Source organism: Castor canadensis, chromosome 19 (genome assembly GCF_047511655.1).
Source record: "Castor canadensis chromosome 19, mCasCan1.hap1v2, whole genome shotgun sequence".
Taxonomy (NCBI): domain Eukaryota; kingdom Metazoa; phylum Chordata; class Mammalia; order Rodentia; family Castoridae; genus Castor; species Castor canadensis.
This window is the reverse complement of record NC_133404.1, coordinates 3,744,503-3,763,402: the sequence shown is the minus strand read 5'-3', so window position 1 is coordinate 3,763,402 and position 18,900 is coordinate 3,744,503. Positions and strand designations below refer to the sequence as shown.

General features: G+C 47.5%; 1 protein-coding gene across 10 annotated transcripts in view; it reads left to right on the top strand.

Moving 5' to 3' along the window:
• Window positions 1-13,585: 13,585 nt before the first annotated feature.
• The window catches only part of Adpgk (ADP dependent glucokinase), a 30,538-nt gene continuing 25,223 nt past the window's right edge, over window positions 13,586-18,900 (top strand). For 9 of the 10 annotated variants that reach the window (XM_074061514.1, XM_074061511.1, XM_074061510.1 and 6 more), the window contains exon 1: window positions 13,586-13,877. In XM_074061514.1, coding sequence (XP_073917615.1) covers window positions 13,645-13,877 — 233 coding nt within the window. In that variant the 5' untranslated portion in view covers window positions 13,586-13,644. The remainder of the gene's footprint in view (window positions 13,878-18,900) is intronic. The other variant, XM_074061515.1, reaches the window with a different exon arrangement.

Here is an 18,900-nt window from a genome sequence, read left to right as displayed (position 1 = left end):
CCCAGGGCTGCTGACTGGCTGCCAGTGCCCCTCCTCCGCTCGGAGATAACCCCACCTCCAGCCAGGTCCAAGCTGGGGTTCCTCCCCCATCCTGGAGGAGGTGAAGGTTGGAGATGGAGCCTCAGCCCTGCCTGCGGGCCCGGCCTGTGCATGCAGAGACAGGAGGTGGCTCCATCACCCATGCCCACAGGCCAGGGCCCAGACACTGAGGTCTGGAAACCGGGTAGCAGGGCCAAGACCCAGCCCAGGGCAATCCTGGAAGACTGCTGGGAGAGAGGAAGGCCCCCTCTGCTTCTTGCCCAGATGCTGCGCGGCTGCGGCTGGGCCTAGGGGTTTGGGTGCAAAGGACTAAGCAGGGAGGACAAAACCCTCCTAGCACGGGCCTGTGAAGCTGATGGTGTTTTGGGGGTTGCATTAAACGAGCCCCGGGAGCGCGAGGCCCGGAGCAGCGCCGTCCCGCCCAGCGCCGCGCCGCGGAGGTTCCGGCCGTGAGCTCGCGGCGCCCCCTGCTGGCCGAGGACGCTCCAGCATGGAGCACGCGTGAGGCCACAAAGTTAATCCCGGCAGCCAAAAAATAAATAAAATTCCATTTTAGTGAAGATGCGTGTGTGCACACACGTTTTTAAGTCTGCGAGCATATCCGCCCCCCATTGACTACTGGCATGAAGAGTGATTTAAGAAGTATTAGTATTTTTTCTGAGGCTTTTATCCTTTCTTTCTTGTTTGCAGTCCTGGGGATTGAACTCAGGTCCTGGCACTTGCTCTACCACTTGAACAATACCCCCCTCCCAGCCCTTTTGCTTTTTAGGTTTTTTTCTTTTTCTCCAGATAGGGTCTTCCCCTTTTGCCCAGGATGGCCTCCGACCAGGATCCTCCTACATCTGCCTCCCAAGCAGCTGGGATTACAGGTGTGTACCATCACACCCAACTTGAATTTCTAGATAAAATTATACAGCGAATGTATATATAGCTTTTGCGATTTTTTTTTAAAGCAAAAAGCTCCGGTGTTCTCTTCCCTACCCCAGGAAGGATAGAGAATCCGAAAGGGCTGGATCAAGGGAATAGCAGGTTATTGCACCCCTCCAATCCCAGGACAGTTACAGGAATCATGGTCTCCGAGAAGTGCCCCTTCTGAAGAATAAGACATTTCCCACAATGTTGATCCTACAGAGTTTGCAACACGTGAATCATAAGTTAGGAAGCAGGTCAGGAGCTGTGGGGGGAATTGCTACATTGTATCTACTCAAGTTGTAATGGCAAAGTAATGGAACAGGTTTTTGTTGTGAAAAGTTGGAAAAGGAGCTCAATAAAAGATGAGGTTTCAGCCCGCGCCAGTGGCTTTTGCCTGTAATCCTAGCTACTCAGGTGGTAGAGATCAAGAGGATCGTGATTTGAAGCCAGCCCAGGCAAATAGTTTACGAGACACTATCTCGGAAAAAAACCATCACAAAAAAGGGCTGGTGGAGTGGCTGAAGGTGCAGGCCCTGAGTTCAAACCCCAGTACTGAGAAAAAAAAAAAAAGATGAAGTTTCTTTCTTGTGCTCCATGCTCCGAAACCCGCAGCTTCACGACGAGGCAGCAGAGAGGGCACCAGTGGCTCACGCCTGTAATCCTAGCTACTTGGGAGGCTGAGATCAGGAGGATAAAGGTTCGAGGCCAGCCTGGACAACTAGTTCAAGAGACCTTATCTCACAACACAAAAGGGCTGGTGGACTGGCTCAAGTGATAAAGCACCTGACTAGCAAAGGTGAAGCCCTGAGTTCAAATCCCAGTGCTACCAAAAGCCCAGCTAACTTTCATCATGACTTTTCACTCTTCTAGTTTTGGGGAAGTTAAAAATATAATCTATTTGTTAAACTATTTTCCCAGCGAAGTACTATCCAGTTTTTATTTTTGAAGTCATTCTCTATTCCAAACAGTAAAGAGTGCCAAAAACTAAGTGAAACATGCATTATGGTTTCAACACGAGAACTGACTTGCTTGTGGTCTGTTTGCTATAGACTGCGACGATCTAGAAAGTCCTTCAAAGGAGCATTTAGAAATAAATATTTAGCAGTACTAGTTCATTAGGGAAAAACTCATAAGCACGAATGGGGAGGAAGGGGGTGAATTGACTGTTCTTTCTGGGAGGTCCAGGGAGAAATGTCCATCCTGGAACCAACAGGCCCTGCCACTGTGGCTGAAGGCCACTGAGCCCAAGGCCTGACCACTGGGATGTCAGCTGCTCCTGGCCTGGGCGGTTGTGGTCGGGGCCTGTAGTCCAAACAGGGACGATTGCCACAGAAGCAGAGAGAACCCTCAGTCTCCGTCTGCCCTGCTTCCTGTGTCAGAATTTAAAAACAAAGTCTAAGGTTCATTCTGCATCATAAATCCACCCCCCCACCAATGTCACAAACTGTGGGGTTTGGGGCAAGTCACTCATCTTCCCAACCCAGTTTCTCATTGCTAAAACAGAGAGAGCAATGTCCATATTACGTGACTGCTCCAGGATTCGTTGTTTTATCACTCAGTAATTTTGTATTAAATATGATAGCGGTACTCCTCTAGTCACTGACATTGTCCCTGTCTTCATGGAATTAAAATTCTAATAGCAAACGAATGAATAAACAAAATTTAAAATGCCAAGTATCAATAAGCACTAGACAGAAAACAAAGTAAGGGCGGGGATGAAGCTCAGTGGTAGAGCACTAGCCTAGCATGGGCAAGGTCCTGGGTTCGATCCCCAGCACCACAAAAAAATAAAATAAGAAAACAAGAAGTGACAGAGGCCCGCAGGCTGGTTATGTTGCTTGGCACAAAACATTTCAGAGGTCAGTAAGAGCCAGAGCAAAGTCCCTTAGGAAGGGTGTCGGGAGGCTCTTGCCTTGTGATAAACCACTTTAGTGACACACGTGGGTTTGGGGATCTAACTCAGTGGTAAAGTGCTTGCCTAGCCAGCATGAGGCCCTGGGTTTGGTCCCCAGAACCCCACACAAAACAAAACAAGACAAAAAGTGGTAATGGGCATTTCTTTAGCTCATGGTTCTATGGGCCAGGAATTTGGCCAGCTGGGCTCAGCTGGGCCGTTCTTCTGGTCTCAGATGCCCGTACTCTTGCCAGTGGTCTGTCACCAGTCAGCTGTGTGTCTTTGCTTTTGGGGGTTGTCTGGCAATCAGCAGGTCAGTTGGGCCATGTATGTACCATCACAAAGCAGGCAGTCCCAGGCTTGCCCGTGTGTTAGTGCAGGATTTTAAGAGCCACCTGAACCATGCTTGGTGTCACTTCCACATTGCGGCAAGGCTAGCCCAGATTCGTGGGTAAAATAAAACAAAAACTTTGCTGCTTGATGAGAGGATTGCAAGAGACATGGAGATTGTTGAGGAAAGTTATGGTCTGGATTGTGTCCCTCTGCTCCAAAAAAAAAAACTCAGATGTTGAAATCACAACCTAGAATACCTCAGAAACTTGCTACATTTTGATGCAGTTTCTGTTGTTGTTGCCTTTTCTTTAGGTAGCGTCTCTATGTAGCCAAAGCTGGCCTCAAGCTCACTTTGTCAGCCAGGCTGGTCGATTGCTCACAACCCTCCTACCTCAGCCTGCTAAGGGCTGGGATTACAGGTGTGCACCACACGACCGGCTTGGTAGAAGTTCTTTAAAAAGTAACTAAGGTGAAACAAGGTCATTAGGATGGACCCCAATCCAAAATGACTGGTGAGAGAATGAAAACACAAGCCACAGACAAGGGGAAAAGAATTGGGCTGGTAGAGTGGCTCAAATGGTAAAAGTGCCTGCCTAGCAAGCATGAGGCCCTGAGTTCAAAACTCAGTATTTAAAAAAAAAATTCTTAATATTACCAGCCATCAAAGCAATGCAAACGAAGACCACAAACAGATGTTGCTCTATACCCATCAGAACAAAAACAAAAAAAAATAGTAACAATGTCAAACACTGGCAAGGATGTGGGGAAACTGGATTTCATTGTATTGCTTTTGGGGAAGTGACAAACTAAACATATACTTACCCCTAGAAAGTATATTCCAAATCATTCATCCCAGAAATACAAAAACATATGTGTGCACAAAACCCTGTACCCTCTTGCCTACAGAACTTTATTTGTGATACCCACAAACTGGAAAACAACTAAAATGTTCCTCAATGAGTAATATACACCTATACCATGGAATATTACTCAGCAATGAATAAGTGAGGATGAATTATTAAGGGAAATAACGGCTTGGATGGATCTCAAGGGCATTTTGCTGAGTGAAAAGAAAGTCTATTTGTCCATTTTTCTGTCACAATAATACAATACCACAGGACAAATTAATGGAAAGAAGTTTATTAGCTGGGCATGGTATGCACACCTATAGTTCCTGCACATTGGAGGCTAAGGCAGGAAGATCACAAACTCAGGGGCAGTCTGGGCAAGACACTGTCAAGAAAGGGCAGGGAAGGGAAGGAAGGGAGGGAGAGAGGGAGGGAAGGAAGGAAGGAAATGAGGAAGGGAGGGAAGGAAGGGAGGGAGGGAGGGAAAGGAAGGAGGGAGGGAGAGGAAGGGAGGGAGGGGGAGGGGGAAAGGAGGGAGGGAGGGAGGGGAAGGAAGGGAGGGAAGGAAGGAAATGAGGAAGGGAGGGAGGAAGGAAGAAAGGAGGGAAAAGAGGAAGGGAGGGAAGGGAAGGGAAGGGACAGAGGAAGGGAGGGAAGGGAGGGAGGGAGGGAAGGGAGGGAGGGGAAGGGAAGGGACAGAGGAAGGGAGGGAGGGAGGGGGGGAAGGAAGGGAGGGAAGGGAAGGGAAGGAAGGGAGAGAGGGAGGGAGGGAGGGAAGGGAGGGAGGGGAAGGGAAGGGAAGGAAGGGAGGGAGGGGAAGGGAGGGAGGGGAAGGGAAGGGAAGGAAGGGAGGGAGGGGAAGGGAGGGAGGGAGGGGAAGGGAGGGAGGGAGGGAAGGGAGGGAGGGGAAGGGAAGGGAAGGAAGGGAGGGAAGGGAGGGAGGGGAAGGGAAGGGAGGGAGGGGAAGGGAAGGGAAGGGAAGGAAGGAATATGGTTGATGTACTTCCTATACAAGAATGAATATAGACTTTTTACACCTGTTGAAATCACCATAAGAAAGAAAAAATAAATAAATAAATAAACTACTAAACAAAAAAAAAAAAGAAAGAAATCACCATAAGAAGGGGACTAAGAGAGAAAGGAGAAAAATAGAGAGATGAACCAATTCGGGTTATAAAACAGATATACATGGAAATGGCACGATGAAATTCTCTGTATAGCTGTCTTAAACAAACAGAAATGTCTTTTTTTTTTCAAAAACAGAGAATGAGAAGGTAAAACAGGTTCTGTCTGGGGGTTGGTACCAGTGGGAGGAAGGAAGATATAAGGAAAGGGTGTAGCAGGGTGAATATGGTGGAATATTATGTACTCATGTATGAAAATGGAAAAATGAGACCTGTTGAAGCTATTCCAGGAATGGGGGGAAGGGAGAGATAAAGGAGAATAATGAAGAAGATATATTAGAAGAGCTTTTGTAAATGTCACAATGGACCCCCAGTACAGCAATAATATGATAATTTAAAAATATAAAAATGTTTAAAAAGTCTTTGCTTTGGCTGGAGGCTACATGCAATGACAGTCTTCTTGCTGGGGGTTCTAGGCACCACGCGTTGAGACACAGGGTGTGGATATTTAGGTTTCTCTCTCTCTTCTTATAAAGCCACCAGTCCTCCTGATGGGGACCCCCCACTGACCTGATCTAACCCTACTCACCTCCCAAAGGCCCCACCCACCCCCGGCTACATTTCACACACAATCCCTTGGGGGACACCCTCAAACCATATCCCAACCGGAGCAAGAGCTGCCCTGCAAGGATCACAGGCTGTGTGATTCTATTTCTAGCACTCCCAGGACGACAGAATTAGAGACGGAAAGCATTAGTGGTGGCCAGGGGTCAGGGTTGTGGAGGACGGGATGGGTGTGACTGCAAGGAGTAGCCAGGGGAGGTCTTTGTGACTGAGTGGTGATTACAGACCTCCACATCTGGGGAAATGACACAGAAAGACACACTCACCGCACCAAAGCCAACTTAGCGGTTTTGATGTTGCACTGTAATTATATGGGATTTGTCTACTGGAAGAAACTGAGGTAAGGGCACGCTAGACCCCATTTGAAATTTCTGCAAATCCATTAATATTCTGAAATGTAGTTAAAAAGGATCTTTTTTTTTGTGGTACTAGGGTTTGAACTCAGGGCCTTGTACTTGCTAGGCAGGTGCTCTTCCACTTAAGCCATACCAACAACCAGTTTTGCTTTAGTTATTTTTCAAATAGAGTCTGGTCTGGACCAGCTTGGAACTGATTCTTCTATTTACACTTCCCCCATAGCTGGGATCAAAGGTTCTTGCCTCAATACCCAACTTTTATTGGTTGGGATGGGGTCTCAAAATTTTGCCTAGGCTGGCCTCCAACTGCAATCCTCCCAATCTCTGCCTCCCGGGTAGCTAGAATTATAGACTTGTGCCATTGTGCCCAGGCATGTTTATTATGTTGACTGTGGAGATGGTTTCAGGGTGTATAGCTATGTTCAACTTATCAGATTGTGTGCTTTAAATATTGTGTAACTTACTGTATTATCAACTTTATCTCAATAAAGGCACTAAAAATATTAAATGTCAAAAGTAAAACTTACTAAACATTTACACATAAAAGTCTAATTTGTTTGGGGGGAGACATTTAGGCAGGCCTAAATAAATAAAGGGATCTACCATAATTTTGGGGGGGTTGATTTTTTGGGGGGGAAGGTGTTTTTTATTTTTAGAGGCAGGGTCTCACTATATAGCCCAGGCTGACCTTGAGCTTGAAATTCTCCTACCTGTTTCTCCCAAATGCTGAGATTACAGGCAGGTACCACCACACTCAACCTACCACAGTTTTAGATTGCAGCTAGCTCAATATTATAAGTATGACCACTCTCCCCAGACTGATCAAAAATCCTGTTGGTTTTTTTTTTTAAGATATGTCTATTCAAAAATGTATATGGGAATGAAAAAAGGGCCAAAGATAGCCAAGACGTTCTTGAAAAATAAGGTAAAAGAATGTACCTGATCAGATTATCAGTCAAGACAGTCAAATGCTCTTGTGGGATAAACAGACCGAGCAAGCTATGGGTTCTGCAGGCACACGGGCTGGATGTCCTCTGTTTCAATTCTGACCCTGTGTACCTGCAGAGAGCGTCATATCCCCAGGTGGAGGGCTGCAAGACTGCCCCCTGCAGGCCTAGTTTAACTCTGCACCCACAGAACTTCTGACCAACAAATTGGGGTTCCCACACTCCCCTTCTGCAGGTTCAATTAATTTACTAGAGCAGCTCACAGATCTCAGGAAACACCGTGCTTCTATTTACTAGGGTTTTTTTCTTTTTTTGGTGGGGCTGAGGTTTGAACTCAGGAATTTGTTTTCACAAAGGAGTCACTCTATGGCTTGAGCTACACCTCTGTCCATTTTGCTCCATTATTTTGGAGATGGGTGGGGGGTCTCACAAGCTATTTGCAATCCTCCTTGAACTGTAATCCTCCTGATCTGAGTGTCCCAAGTAGCTAGGACTACAGGCATGAGCCACCTCACCTGGCCAAGGGATCTTTATAGAATACAAGTAAGCAGGAAGATGAGAGATACACAAAGTGAGGCCTGGAAGGGCCTCACTGCATCCCTGTAGGGTGCCCCAACCCCCACCAGATACATAAGTTCTTGCTTACTTTCCCCTTGCCTCCACCAGGGGCTCTCCCAACACTGTCCTGTGGGGTTTTTACACCACATCACTGAAGCATGACGACCATGTGAAAATGTGATTGGTTGAAAGGGTGTGACTAGGGCCAATCAGCTGGGCAGAAAAACCAGCAAGGCTTGTGCTGGTCCTTCAGGGTTCCCTCCTCAGATGGGCAAGACCCCATCCGAGGTAGGGATCTCATCATCCTCTATCAGACAAGGTAGAAAAGGTAGATCAGCATTTCTTTATGGCCAGTGGCTCCAAGGGGAGTGAGTGAGTATTGGGGTTTCTTTGTTGGTCTTGGGTGAGAGAAATCCTAGTTTGTAGAGCCTGCTTTGGGGAGAAAAGAGAACAAGTAAAGGATGGCAGGGGAGAGGGAGAGGAGGAGGGAGGGGGAGAGAGAGGAAGAGGGCGAGGGAGAGAGGGAGAGGGGGAGGGAGAGGGAGAGAGGAGAAGAGGGAGGGGGAAGGGGGGAGGGGAGAGCGAGAGACTGACTTTGTTTTCTCAAGTCTGCTTCTGAGGCCTGCAGTACTCTGTAAAAACAACGGGCTGGAGAGTAACGAGCAAGGAACCATGGATGAAAACCAGAACATGCACCACACAGACACTGTGCTAGATGCCCATAGACACTTCTACTTCCCTCAGCCATTTTGTAAAGTGGGAATTATTTTGCAGATCAGGAAACTAAGGGACAGAAAAGTTAAATGATTTAACTGAGGCCACACAGATAGTGAGTCACAGAAGCAAAGATTTGAACCAGGCACCAAAACCCACTGTTTTTTTTTGTTGTTGTTTTTTTATTATTCATATGTGCATACAAGGCTTGGGTCATTTCTCCCCCCTGCCTCCACCCCCTCCCTTACCACCCACTCCACCCCCTCCCTCTCCCCCCACCCCCTCTATACCCAGCAGAAACTATTTTTTTTTTTAGTATTTTATTTTATTTTATTTTCATTTTTCTTTTATTATTCATGTGTGCATACAAGGCTTGGTTCATTTCTCCCCCCTGCCCCCACCCCCTCCCTTACCACCCACTCCGCCCCCTCCCGCTCCCCCCCCCAATACCCAGCAGAAACTATTTTGCCCTTATTTCTAATTTTGTTGTAGAGAGAGTATAAGCAATAATAGGAAGGAACAAGGGGTTTTGCTGGTTGAGATAAGGATAGCTATACAGGGCATTGACTCACATTGATTTCCTGTGCGTGGGTGTTACCTTCTAGGTTAATTCTTTTTGATCTAACCTTTTCTCTAGTACCTGTTCCCCTTTTCCTATTGGCCTCAGTTGCTTTTAAGGTATCTGCTTTAGTTTCTCTGCGTTGAGGGCAACAAACGCTAGCTAATTTTTTAGGTGTCTTACCTATCCTTACCCCTCCCTTGTGTGCTCTCGCTTTTATCATGTGCTCAAAGTCCAATCCCCTTGTGTTTGCCCTTGATCTAATGTCCACATATGAGGGAGAACATACGATTTTTGGTCTTTTGGGCCAGGCTAACCTCACTCAGAATGATGTTCTCCAATTCCATCCATTTACCAGCGAATGATGATAACATTTCGTTCTTCTTCATGGCTGCATAAAATTCCATTGTGTATAGATACCACATTTTCTTAATCCATTCGTCAGTGGTGGGGCATCTTGGCTGTTTCCATAACTTGGCTATTGTGAATAGTGCTGCAATAAACATGGGTGTGCAGGTGCCTCTGGAGTAACCTGTGTCACAGTCTTTTGGGTATATCCCCAAGAGTGGTATTGCTGGATCAAGTGGTAGATCCATGTCTAGCTTTTTAAGTAGCCTCCAAATTTTTTTCCAGAGTGCAAAACCCACTGTTTTGTTTTTGTTTTTGTTTTGTTTGTTTGTTTTTGAGACTTGGTGTCGCCATGCAGCTCAAGCCAGCCTTGACCTTTGTAGCCCATGCTGGCCTCTATCTCGCTATTTTCCTGCCTCAGCCTCCTGAATGCTAGATTACAGGTGTGAACCACTAGGCTCAAAATCCACTTTTTTTCCATTAAAGCACAAACTGGTAGTTGCAACAACCATTCACCTCTCCTTTTTTTCAGAACCTCGTTGTTACTGTGCCGTCACCCCAGGGATGGCAGAGCAAAAGAAGGCTGGCCCCCTCAGGGCTCTCAGTGCCACCATGCCATACCAGCTGGGTGGTTTTGCTTCCTTTTATTTTTTAAAAATTTTTGTTTATTTATTTATTGTGGTACTGGGATTTGAACTCAGGGCCTATACCTTGAGCCACTCCACCAGCCCTTTTTTTTGTGATAGGTTCTTTTTGAGATAGGATCCCATGAACTATTTGCCCAGGCTGGCTTCAAACTGTGATCCTCCTAATCTCTGTCTTCTGAGTAGCTAAGATTATAGGTGTGAGCCACTGGCACCCATCTCCTTTTTTTGTTGTTGTTGTTTTTCCCCTTATTTTAGTTTAAGTGGTTCTAGAACTGCTAGAGTTCTTAAATCAAAAAAGAAGTAAAGTTGGAAGGCAAACTTTTCATGTCCTTTCAAACTAATGCAAGTACTTACAGACACCCAAACCAGATCCCTGCAACAGACATTCCGTGCTCTACAGGGGTGGTTTATACCTGTAGAAGACCATCCACAAAGAGCAAAGGACTTCAGTGGAAGCCCACCACTCACAGGGAGCACTGTGCTCCATCCTGCCCCTCACTCATTTGCCCTACGAAGCTCCCAGGCTCCTGTCACGTCCCCAGGCCCAGCTCTTCCTCCTAGTCCAACACAGTCAATCTCTTGATGGAGAAATGGGGCCAGTGCATTTTCGCCGCCACTGACCTAAGAAGGTCCTGCTCCCAATCTGTGTGGAAAATCCTGTTACTATCCTTAACTTCCCCTCCCAGGTTCTTGCCCACCCTGGCTTCCATTCATCTCTCAGCCCTTCTAGGGCAGGATAGGGAGAAGGGTGACTATCAACTGCCAGGCACAGCTTTCTCTTTTGGGTCTTGGGATCCTTTCTTTCTTCTCTTGTCTCTTTAGAGTTTTCTATAGTCTTTAAAGCCGTGCTCTGTCTCTTGTCTTTGGGTGTGACCTGTGATTGGCTGTGTTCCTGGCATCAGCAAAGGCCCTCATGCAGGGTGGCCTTCAGAGAGCTGCTTAGATGAAACCCCCAGAGGCCCAGAGCTGCAGGGAAAAGTGGCTTTCCCAAGAACTCCTTGGTCCACTTTAGTTTCAGCTCCCATGTGGGAACAGACTTGTCCCTGGAAACTGTTTAGGTCAGCCGTGGGTGGTGTTGACTGGTATTTATGGTAAAGCCAAAGCCTTAAGCTAATTTGGGACCTGACAAGATTCTGCTAATTCCTGTATAAACACGGACTCTATTCTCTGGCCTTCCAGGTCAGGGTCTTGGTGGGAACACCTGGAACCTCCACTGGTCTCTGAATTTTCTGGAACCAAACTGCTTTTTTCCGCCCCCCCCCCCCCTCTCATTCTAAGATCCTAGGCGAGAGAACCAACAGCAAAGGCCACGTCTGGAAGCAATTTGGGTGGGGGGAAGGGTTGGTCGTGAGGCCCACACAGCCCTTTTCTCTTTGTTCGGCCCAGGCAAGGAGGACTAAGCTGCTCACACTTCTGGACTGTTTTTGTGTCACTGCCCCTGGAAATCTAACTTCTTGGAAGACAATTGGCGTGCAAAGCATTCCAGACCCCAAACACTCTCATTAAGGAAATATTTCAAGAAAGACTGTGGCACCAACAGAACTGAGTCCTGAGAGGGAGGGACAAAGAATTAAGGGTGTTGTGAAGGGTATGTGGCCAGAAGCCACACTGGCCTCCACTGACTGTTGCAGCTATTCTTTATTCTCTCCTGCACTTCCTGTAGCTGGAACCGAACTCAGCTCTCTGCTCCTTGTCTGTCCCTCTCCCTACCCCAGCAAACCTACACTGACATCCCCACAACAACCAGATGGGGCTCAGCTTGCTGCTATAGCTCACACGGTGCTTGCACCCCGTTGGGTCTTTTATATGAGCAAACTCCTATTTTGTTGTTTTCTCTGTGATTAATTCAAAAATTCTGGCAAGCTGGGAGTGGTGGTATGTACTTGTAATCCCAGCACTCAGGAGGATGAGGCAGGAGGATTGGGAGTTCGAAGCCATCCTGGGCTACAAATGTAGTAGCATTTCATGGGATCAAGAACATCTCAGGCAGTTTTCTTTCCATACCACATTAGTATGTAGCTTTCTCCTTGTCCTTAAGCTTGTGTGCTCATGGCTTTTCCACAGTTCAGCTGCCTCTGCTTCTCCCAAGCTTGATCTTGAGAACTTACTTAATGGGCAATATTTGACCTTCCATCATCCCATGTGACTTTGTGGATTGAACACCCAAACCAATCAACCTGACTCAGTTCAAAGCTGCCACTGGATTTGCTGCTTTGGAGTCTCTGGTGGTGAGGAAACCTGACAACAGAAATCCCATGAAAGGGGGCACTGATTGATATGTCCCTCCTAGGAGAAAGAAGAGGCAGACAACTGTAGGGAAGGCAGCTTTCAAGGTTTTACCCAGGTCTGATGGGCTCCTTGGCTTTTCTGTCTCAAAGCAGCCTACATTTCTTCCTGTGTGACCCTCTTCTTGGGAAGGGATGGCTCGGCCAGGTGGTCTGAGCAGGGCCAACTAGGGAAAGACAGGTGACCAGGATAGGAAAGTGCTGAGAGAGTGAAGACTAACACCCATGATCAAAGCAACAGAAATAAAGTTTTACTGCCAAGTCCAGAGGTCAGAGGCAGAGTGTAAAACTAGACACAATGCCAAGGTCAGGAGCCCAGCAAAAGTGAAAAAATGGAAACAGGCCAGGGAACATGACCAGACAAGGGCATGGTGGCTGCTGAGAATGAGCTGGAGTTGAGCCTAGCCACTCTGTCTCTTAACTTAAGACTCCCACGCAGAATGTCACACCAGGGAAGCCAGGGCTGGGTTTAAGTGATGTCACCAAGGAGGAACAAGAGAAACCAGGCTTCTTAACCCAGGTCCCTAGGCCCCGGTGCTGTACACAAGACTGCGTGCAGCTGTGCATCTTTCTAAGGCTGTTAAAAGGAACAGCAACCCAAGGAGGTTATTTTAGGGTTTGAATGTTGGATCTGGTAGTCCAGATGAGGACCATGTCCGCGGGCTCGGTTCAGTCGCAATTGAGGCGGAGTGGCTGAGGGTCTCGGGTGCCCCCAAAGGGCAGTGGTTCCTGGGGGAGAGGAGTGCCCCAAACACCGGGCCTGGAAGAAGATGGGTTTAGTAAACCTTGGAGGATGGATGGACACAGGGATGGACTGGAAACGGGGAGACCGACTGCCTCACGCCCCTCGGGAGGCAGGGATCAGGAAAATCTGTCTGGTGCCAGCCTGGAGAAAAAAAGCGAGACTCTATGTCAAAAGTACATAACACACACACACACACACACACACACACACACACACACACACACACACACACACACACACACACACATGTGCTGGCAGGGTAGTTCAAGTGTTAGTGCGCCTGTCTAGCCAGTCTAGAGGCCTTGAGTTTAAACTCCAGTACCGCAAAAAAAAAAAAAAAAAATTAAGGCGAGGTTTATCTGCTTCTTCATAATCTGCCCGTTTCACTTTTCTGGGGAAGCAAACGTATTCCTGCCCCTCTATCTCGGGGTACAGCTGCAGTTCTGGGAAGATGTGCAGAGCCCGGGATCAGCCTAACACCCCTCGTCCACGCTCCTCCACGAAGCGCGGGGCCGCCAAGCGCCAAGATGAGGACCAAGCGGCTCCCCGCCCCTGCGTCGACGTAGCCACGCCCACTGCCCCGCCCCCGGGGGAGGGGCTCGCCGCGCGCCGGCGTGACGCACGCGCGTTTGACGTCAGCGCGCGCCGAGCCCGGAAGAAGTGCGGGCCAGGGAAGGAGCCCGACGTGGTCAGTGCGGCGCTGCGGTCCCCATGGCGCTGTGGCGCGGCTCTGCGTGCGCGGGCTTCTTGGCGCTGGCAGTGGGCTGCCTCTTCCTACTGGAGCCGGAGCTGCCGGGCTCGGCGCTGCGCTCGCTCTGGAGCTCGCTGCGGCTGGGGCCGGCGCCCGTGCCCCCCGGACCTGTGTCTCCCGAAGGCCGGTTGGCGGCCGCTTGGGACGCGCTTATCGTGCAGCCCGCCCGGCGCTGGCGCCGCGTGGCCGTAGGGTGAGTGCCAGTGGGACCTGGGGCTCCGGGTCTCCGAGGTCCGCCCTGGAGGTCGCGCGGACCTCGGCCAGAAGGGACAGCCCGTGCTGAAGCGGCTTTCCAGAGGGCTCGGGAGGTGCCCGCGGCCGCGTCGCCCTCCTGGCAGGGCGTGTCGGGCGCTAGATCGAGCCTCTCTTCGTCACCTCTGCTGAGACTCAGAGGCTGCTTTTCCACTCGGCCAGCCCCTGCGCCCCTCTCTATGGGACCAGCCCTACTAGCCTCTTGCAGACCCCTTTTAGCCTGCCTCCTTTCCCTTACGGCCTCCGGGGTCCCGCTTTCAGCCCCGCTGCTCCGGCGGCAGTCGGAGGTGCTTGGTCTCTGAACTTGAAGATCGGCCCTGACTTTACCTACCGACTTTCTTTGCGCCCTATGTTCCCGTTCCTTGGCGGTGCCCACCTCTGTATGGGAACTCGTGATTTTCAAATTCAGCTGCCTTTTTTTTTCCCTAAAGACTTCATTATCGGCTGTCTGCTTTGAAACCTTTCTTCCCTGACTTCAGTGACATTGCATATTTATGATTTTCCCAAATCATAGTGCCTTTCTTTTTCTCCTCACAAGAATGTCGTTATTTCCTTTACACTGAGCTTTAGTCCCTGTCTTAGTTTGAGTTGAGTTTTCTTCCCATCACCTCAAAGATCATAAAAAAGCACACCTTCTGTCAAGTTTCATACTATTTTGTAAGTGTTGGGGCCAGGAGGCGTAAGGTAGAGTCAAGTTATCCTGAAGACTAAGTGAAGTAACCCATTTACTCTATATAGTATGGGCTTTTGAAAGCACTCAAATGTTAAATGGTACTTTTAAAAAAATCCTTTCGCACATTTTTGATCCATGTAAGAAGCAATCTCCTTTTGCCTTTTTCAAGTGCAGTCTCTTTCACCCACCTCCTTATCAGCTTCTTAATTTCATTCAACACATCCTCACCCACTGCACGATTCATGTCAGGTCTGTGTCGGGTTCTGAGGATACAGATAAGGGCCTCATTTGTTGGAAAAAGATATTGTTGTATTAATCTTCTTGGGCTGTCAGAACAGAATACCAAGACTGATAGATAGCTTAAACACAAAATTTCTATTGGTTTTGAAGATTATATTTATTGTCCAAAATCCAGGTGCTGGTAGGGTTGGTACTGGTTGAGGCCTTGAGGCTTTTCTTCCTAGCTTGCAGATGGCCAGCTTTTCACTGTGTCCTCACATGGTCTTTCTGTGTGTGTGCACTCTCCTGGAGTCTCATCCTCTTTTTTTTTTTAGTGTTTTTTTTCTCTTCCTTTTTTGTTTTGCTGGTACTGGGTGGTTGAACTCAGGGAAGTGCTCTACAGTGCTTGAGCCCATGGTACTGGGGTTTGAACTCAGGGCCTTACTCTTGGCTTGGCAGGTGCTCTGTTTTTTGAGCCTCTCCACCAAGTGTTGGGTTTTTCAAGATAGGCTCTCCCAAACTATTTGCCTGGGCTGGCTTTGAACCATGATGCTTCTGATATTTTCCTCCTGAGTAGCTAGGATTACAGGCATGAGCCACTGGGACCCAGCTTTCTCTTCCTCTTAAGTGGACACCGGTCCTGTTGGATAAGGCCCATTTGTGTGGCTCATACAACCTCAGTTGTGTGCTTAAAGACCCCGAGTCCAAATGTCCAAATAAAGTTGCACTGGGGGCTAGGGCTTTAATACATGAATTTGGTGGGGTAAGAGATACCATTGTCCATAACAGTTGTGCAGAGTGCTTTGTTGAACTAGTAGTAAGAGAGGGGTAGTCCTGGTGTCCTACACAAGGATAACTAATTCTTCCCAGGAGAGGGTATCAGAAAAAACTCTGAGAAGACAGTGTTCTGTTTACTTCTGCAAGGTAGTAAATCACCCTCAAACTTAGCAGCTTAAAACAGCAGTTATTTTTGATTTTTGTTATTCTGAGATTTGGGCTGAGCTGGGCATTTCTAACCAGAGGCAGAAAAGCAGTTGTGTCAGAAGGTGGCTGTGACTGGATTCATCGGTAATGTTGATTGTGGCTAGAACCACTACTGGGATTTTCCACCCACATGAGGCTTCTCTCTAACTGTTTAGCTTCTCTCACAGGAAGACTGTGTTAGGAGAGGAATTGTCCCAAGAGGACCAGGCAGAGGGCTTAATGTTGCTTAGGATTTAACCTCAGAAGTACACAGGGTCAGTTTTACCAGTCACAGTTCCACCTGGCTTTAAGGGGCAGGACAGACCATAATTTGATGGGAGGAGTATCAATGTCGCATTGTACAAAGAACATGTGGGATGGGACATCTTGGTGCCACTTTGGTGCAAAATACATTCTGCAGTGACTTGTGTGACAGACCCTGGAGAAGAAAGACTTCTCCAAGCAAAGGTGGGGGAACCACCATGTAGGCAAGGGAACCAAATGTGAAAATGAGCGTGGTTTCTGGGCAAGAGTCTTAGGGTGAAGAAATGTGAAAAGATCCCAAGTAGGGCTTGACTGTGACGGGCTTCATGTCAGTAAGCAGTGGGGAAGCCCTAAAGGTTTGTAAGCAGGAAGTGATGTAAGCTCTTTGCTGAGGGTAACATAGGAATGTGTAGGGCATATTTTGAGCAATGGTTCTAACCTGACTTCCTGGTACATGTTTTCATGGGCATCACTAACCAGTTAGTACATTTCTCATTATCCGAAGAGATTTTTAGATTAAAGTTGAGGATATGGGGACTGGAGGTGTGGCCCAAGTGATAGAGCAACTGCCTACCAAGTGTGAATCCATGAGTTCAAACCTCTGCGCATGTTTGTGTTGTTTTGATTTCTCAGGAGTGTCATTCCTCGCCCTGCCCCACCCCTCCCCTCACTTGGCTGGCTCAAAACAATTTAGTGTGATTCCTAGGGAGGAATGTCTGTAGACCCTGACGATGGTAAAGAGGCCATTGTAGGGTGTGGGTATAGGGCGAGAATAGCCTGAACCATTGGCTTGGCAGTGGTGGTACAAGATAAGATTTGAGAGGCAGCCTCATGAGGTAGGCAGATACAGATGTGCTCATCCGTTGTCACAGATGAATAAACAAGCTTGGAAACACTGATTTGTCCAGGATCACACAACCATCAGGTGCCAAAGGTACAACTTAACCTAGTCTCCCATTTCTGGTTTTATGTTCATACCACCGTGTTGACATATTAAAAGAGATTTAGAAAAGGGGACAAGTTTGTGGAGGAAGTTAAGCTGGATTTCAGAGGAAGGGAAAGGAACATTCTTGTTGAATTTCAGATGAAGTTGCACCCTCGGCTGCTAGAGTTCAGAGCAGAGTGGGAGGCAGGGCTGCAGTTTCTGGAGATGTCAGCACTTAGGTTGGAGCCCAGCATCACATCTTTGTGGACCTGTGAGTTCCTCCCCTGCTTCCATATTGGATCCTGGTACCTATTGCTCCTTGAAGATTCATCCTGACATTCTTTCCCTGTAACTCCTCACCCTGAACTATCCTGCTCTTCTCCCCTGTAAAAATTCTCCACTCTAGCTAAATCAGCATTCTGTGTCCAAAGTCAAGGCCAGTCCTTTCACCCAGAGCTGAGTTTGTGTGGGCTTCCTGGGTGGAATTCAGTATCAGATAAACCTCAGTATATAGCCTTTGGAACAGTAGACAACCACAGCCTCACTTCTTAGCTGAGTACATTGTTGACTACCTGTGTGTGAGTGCTTTGCAGCTCGGGTCATCTGTCTACAATGTCTGCCTCACCTGTAGTGTTTCCTCGTGATGAACCATCCATCGTTCAGCCAGGCATGGCTGCCCACCCTCTGATTTTGCTACAGTTCTGTATCTTTCATTGGTAGAATTAGCTCTCTGGTGCACAAAATGTGAAAGCTAAGAGGAACCTTGGAAAACATTTTACAGAGAATGAGGCAGGAGGGAAGTAGTCAGAAGCATCACTCCTGCCACCGAGGAGCTTACCGTGTGGAAGGGAGAACTGTGTTCACTTTACCCCCCAAGTCTGCTAGTGGACCAGAAGGCCAAGGTTTCCAGTGCCTCTGTTTTCTCCAAAATCATACTAATCTTTTAAATAAACTTTCTTCAGCAGCAATGCAGGTTTATTCAGGAACCAACAGAATTCTATACAGTTCTTAACTGTAGTTTGCAGTTTTGCCTTTGTCACATTTTGTCTTGTTAGCTCCTTCTCTCCTGCTCTTTCCCTTGACAGCAAGGCAGCTTAGCGGATGTGAGCGTTTGGGGATGTCATGGAGTTGAGGGGAGTCAGAGGAAAAGTCTTCTCTGATTAACTGTTAGGTAACAAGTACACATGAAAGTGCCTAGTTTGTTATCTGGCACATAGGTGTTCAGTGATTTTTTTTTTTTTAATTTATAAAAACTGTAAAAGTTATGGAATAAAAATTTTTCTTGTGTAAGACTTTTAAGGCAGGGTCTTACTGTGTAGCCCAGGCTGGTGTTGAACTTAATGATCCTCTTACCTCATTCTCCCTTGTGCTGAGATTTCAGGCATGTGCCACAGCACCCTGCCTGTTTTTTGTTTTCGTGATAGCCATTCTGACGGGAGTAAGGTAGAATCTCAGTGTCGTTTTTTTGTTTTTTTTTTTTAAATAGTTGACTTTTCATTTATTTGTGCCAAATATAATTTCTTTCAGCAACATTTTATAGTTTTCATTGTTTCTTCTTATTATTTTTTTATTTGTATGTGCATACAATGTTTGGGTCATTTCTCCCCCCACTCCCACATTACCCCCCCCCGCTGCCCCCTCCCTCTCCACCCCAACCCCTCAATAACTGGCAGAACCTATTTTGCCCTTATCTCTAATTTTGTTGAAGAGAGAGTATAAGCAGTAATAGGAAGGACCAAGGGTTTTTGCTAATTGAGATAAGGATAGCTATACAGGGAGCTCAGTGTCGTTTTGATTTGCATTTCTCTGATGGCTGAAGATGGTGAATGTTTTTTAAATGTATTTATTGGTCATTTGTACTTCTTCATTTGAAGTACTGTTCATTTACTGCTCAGTTCGTTTATTGATTGGGTTATTCTT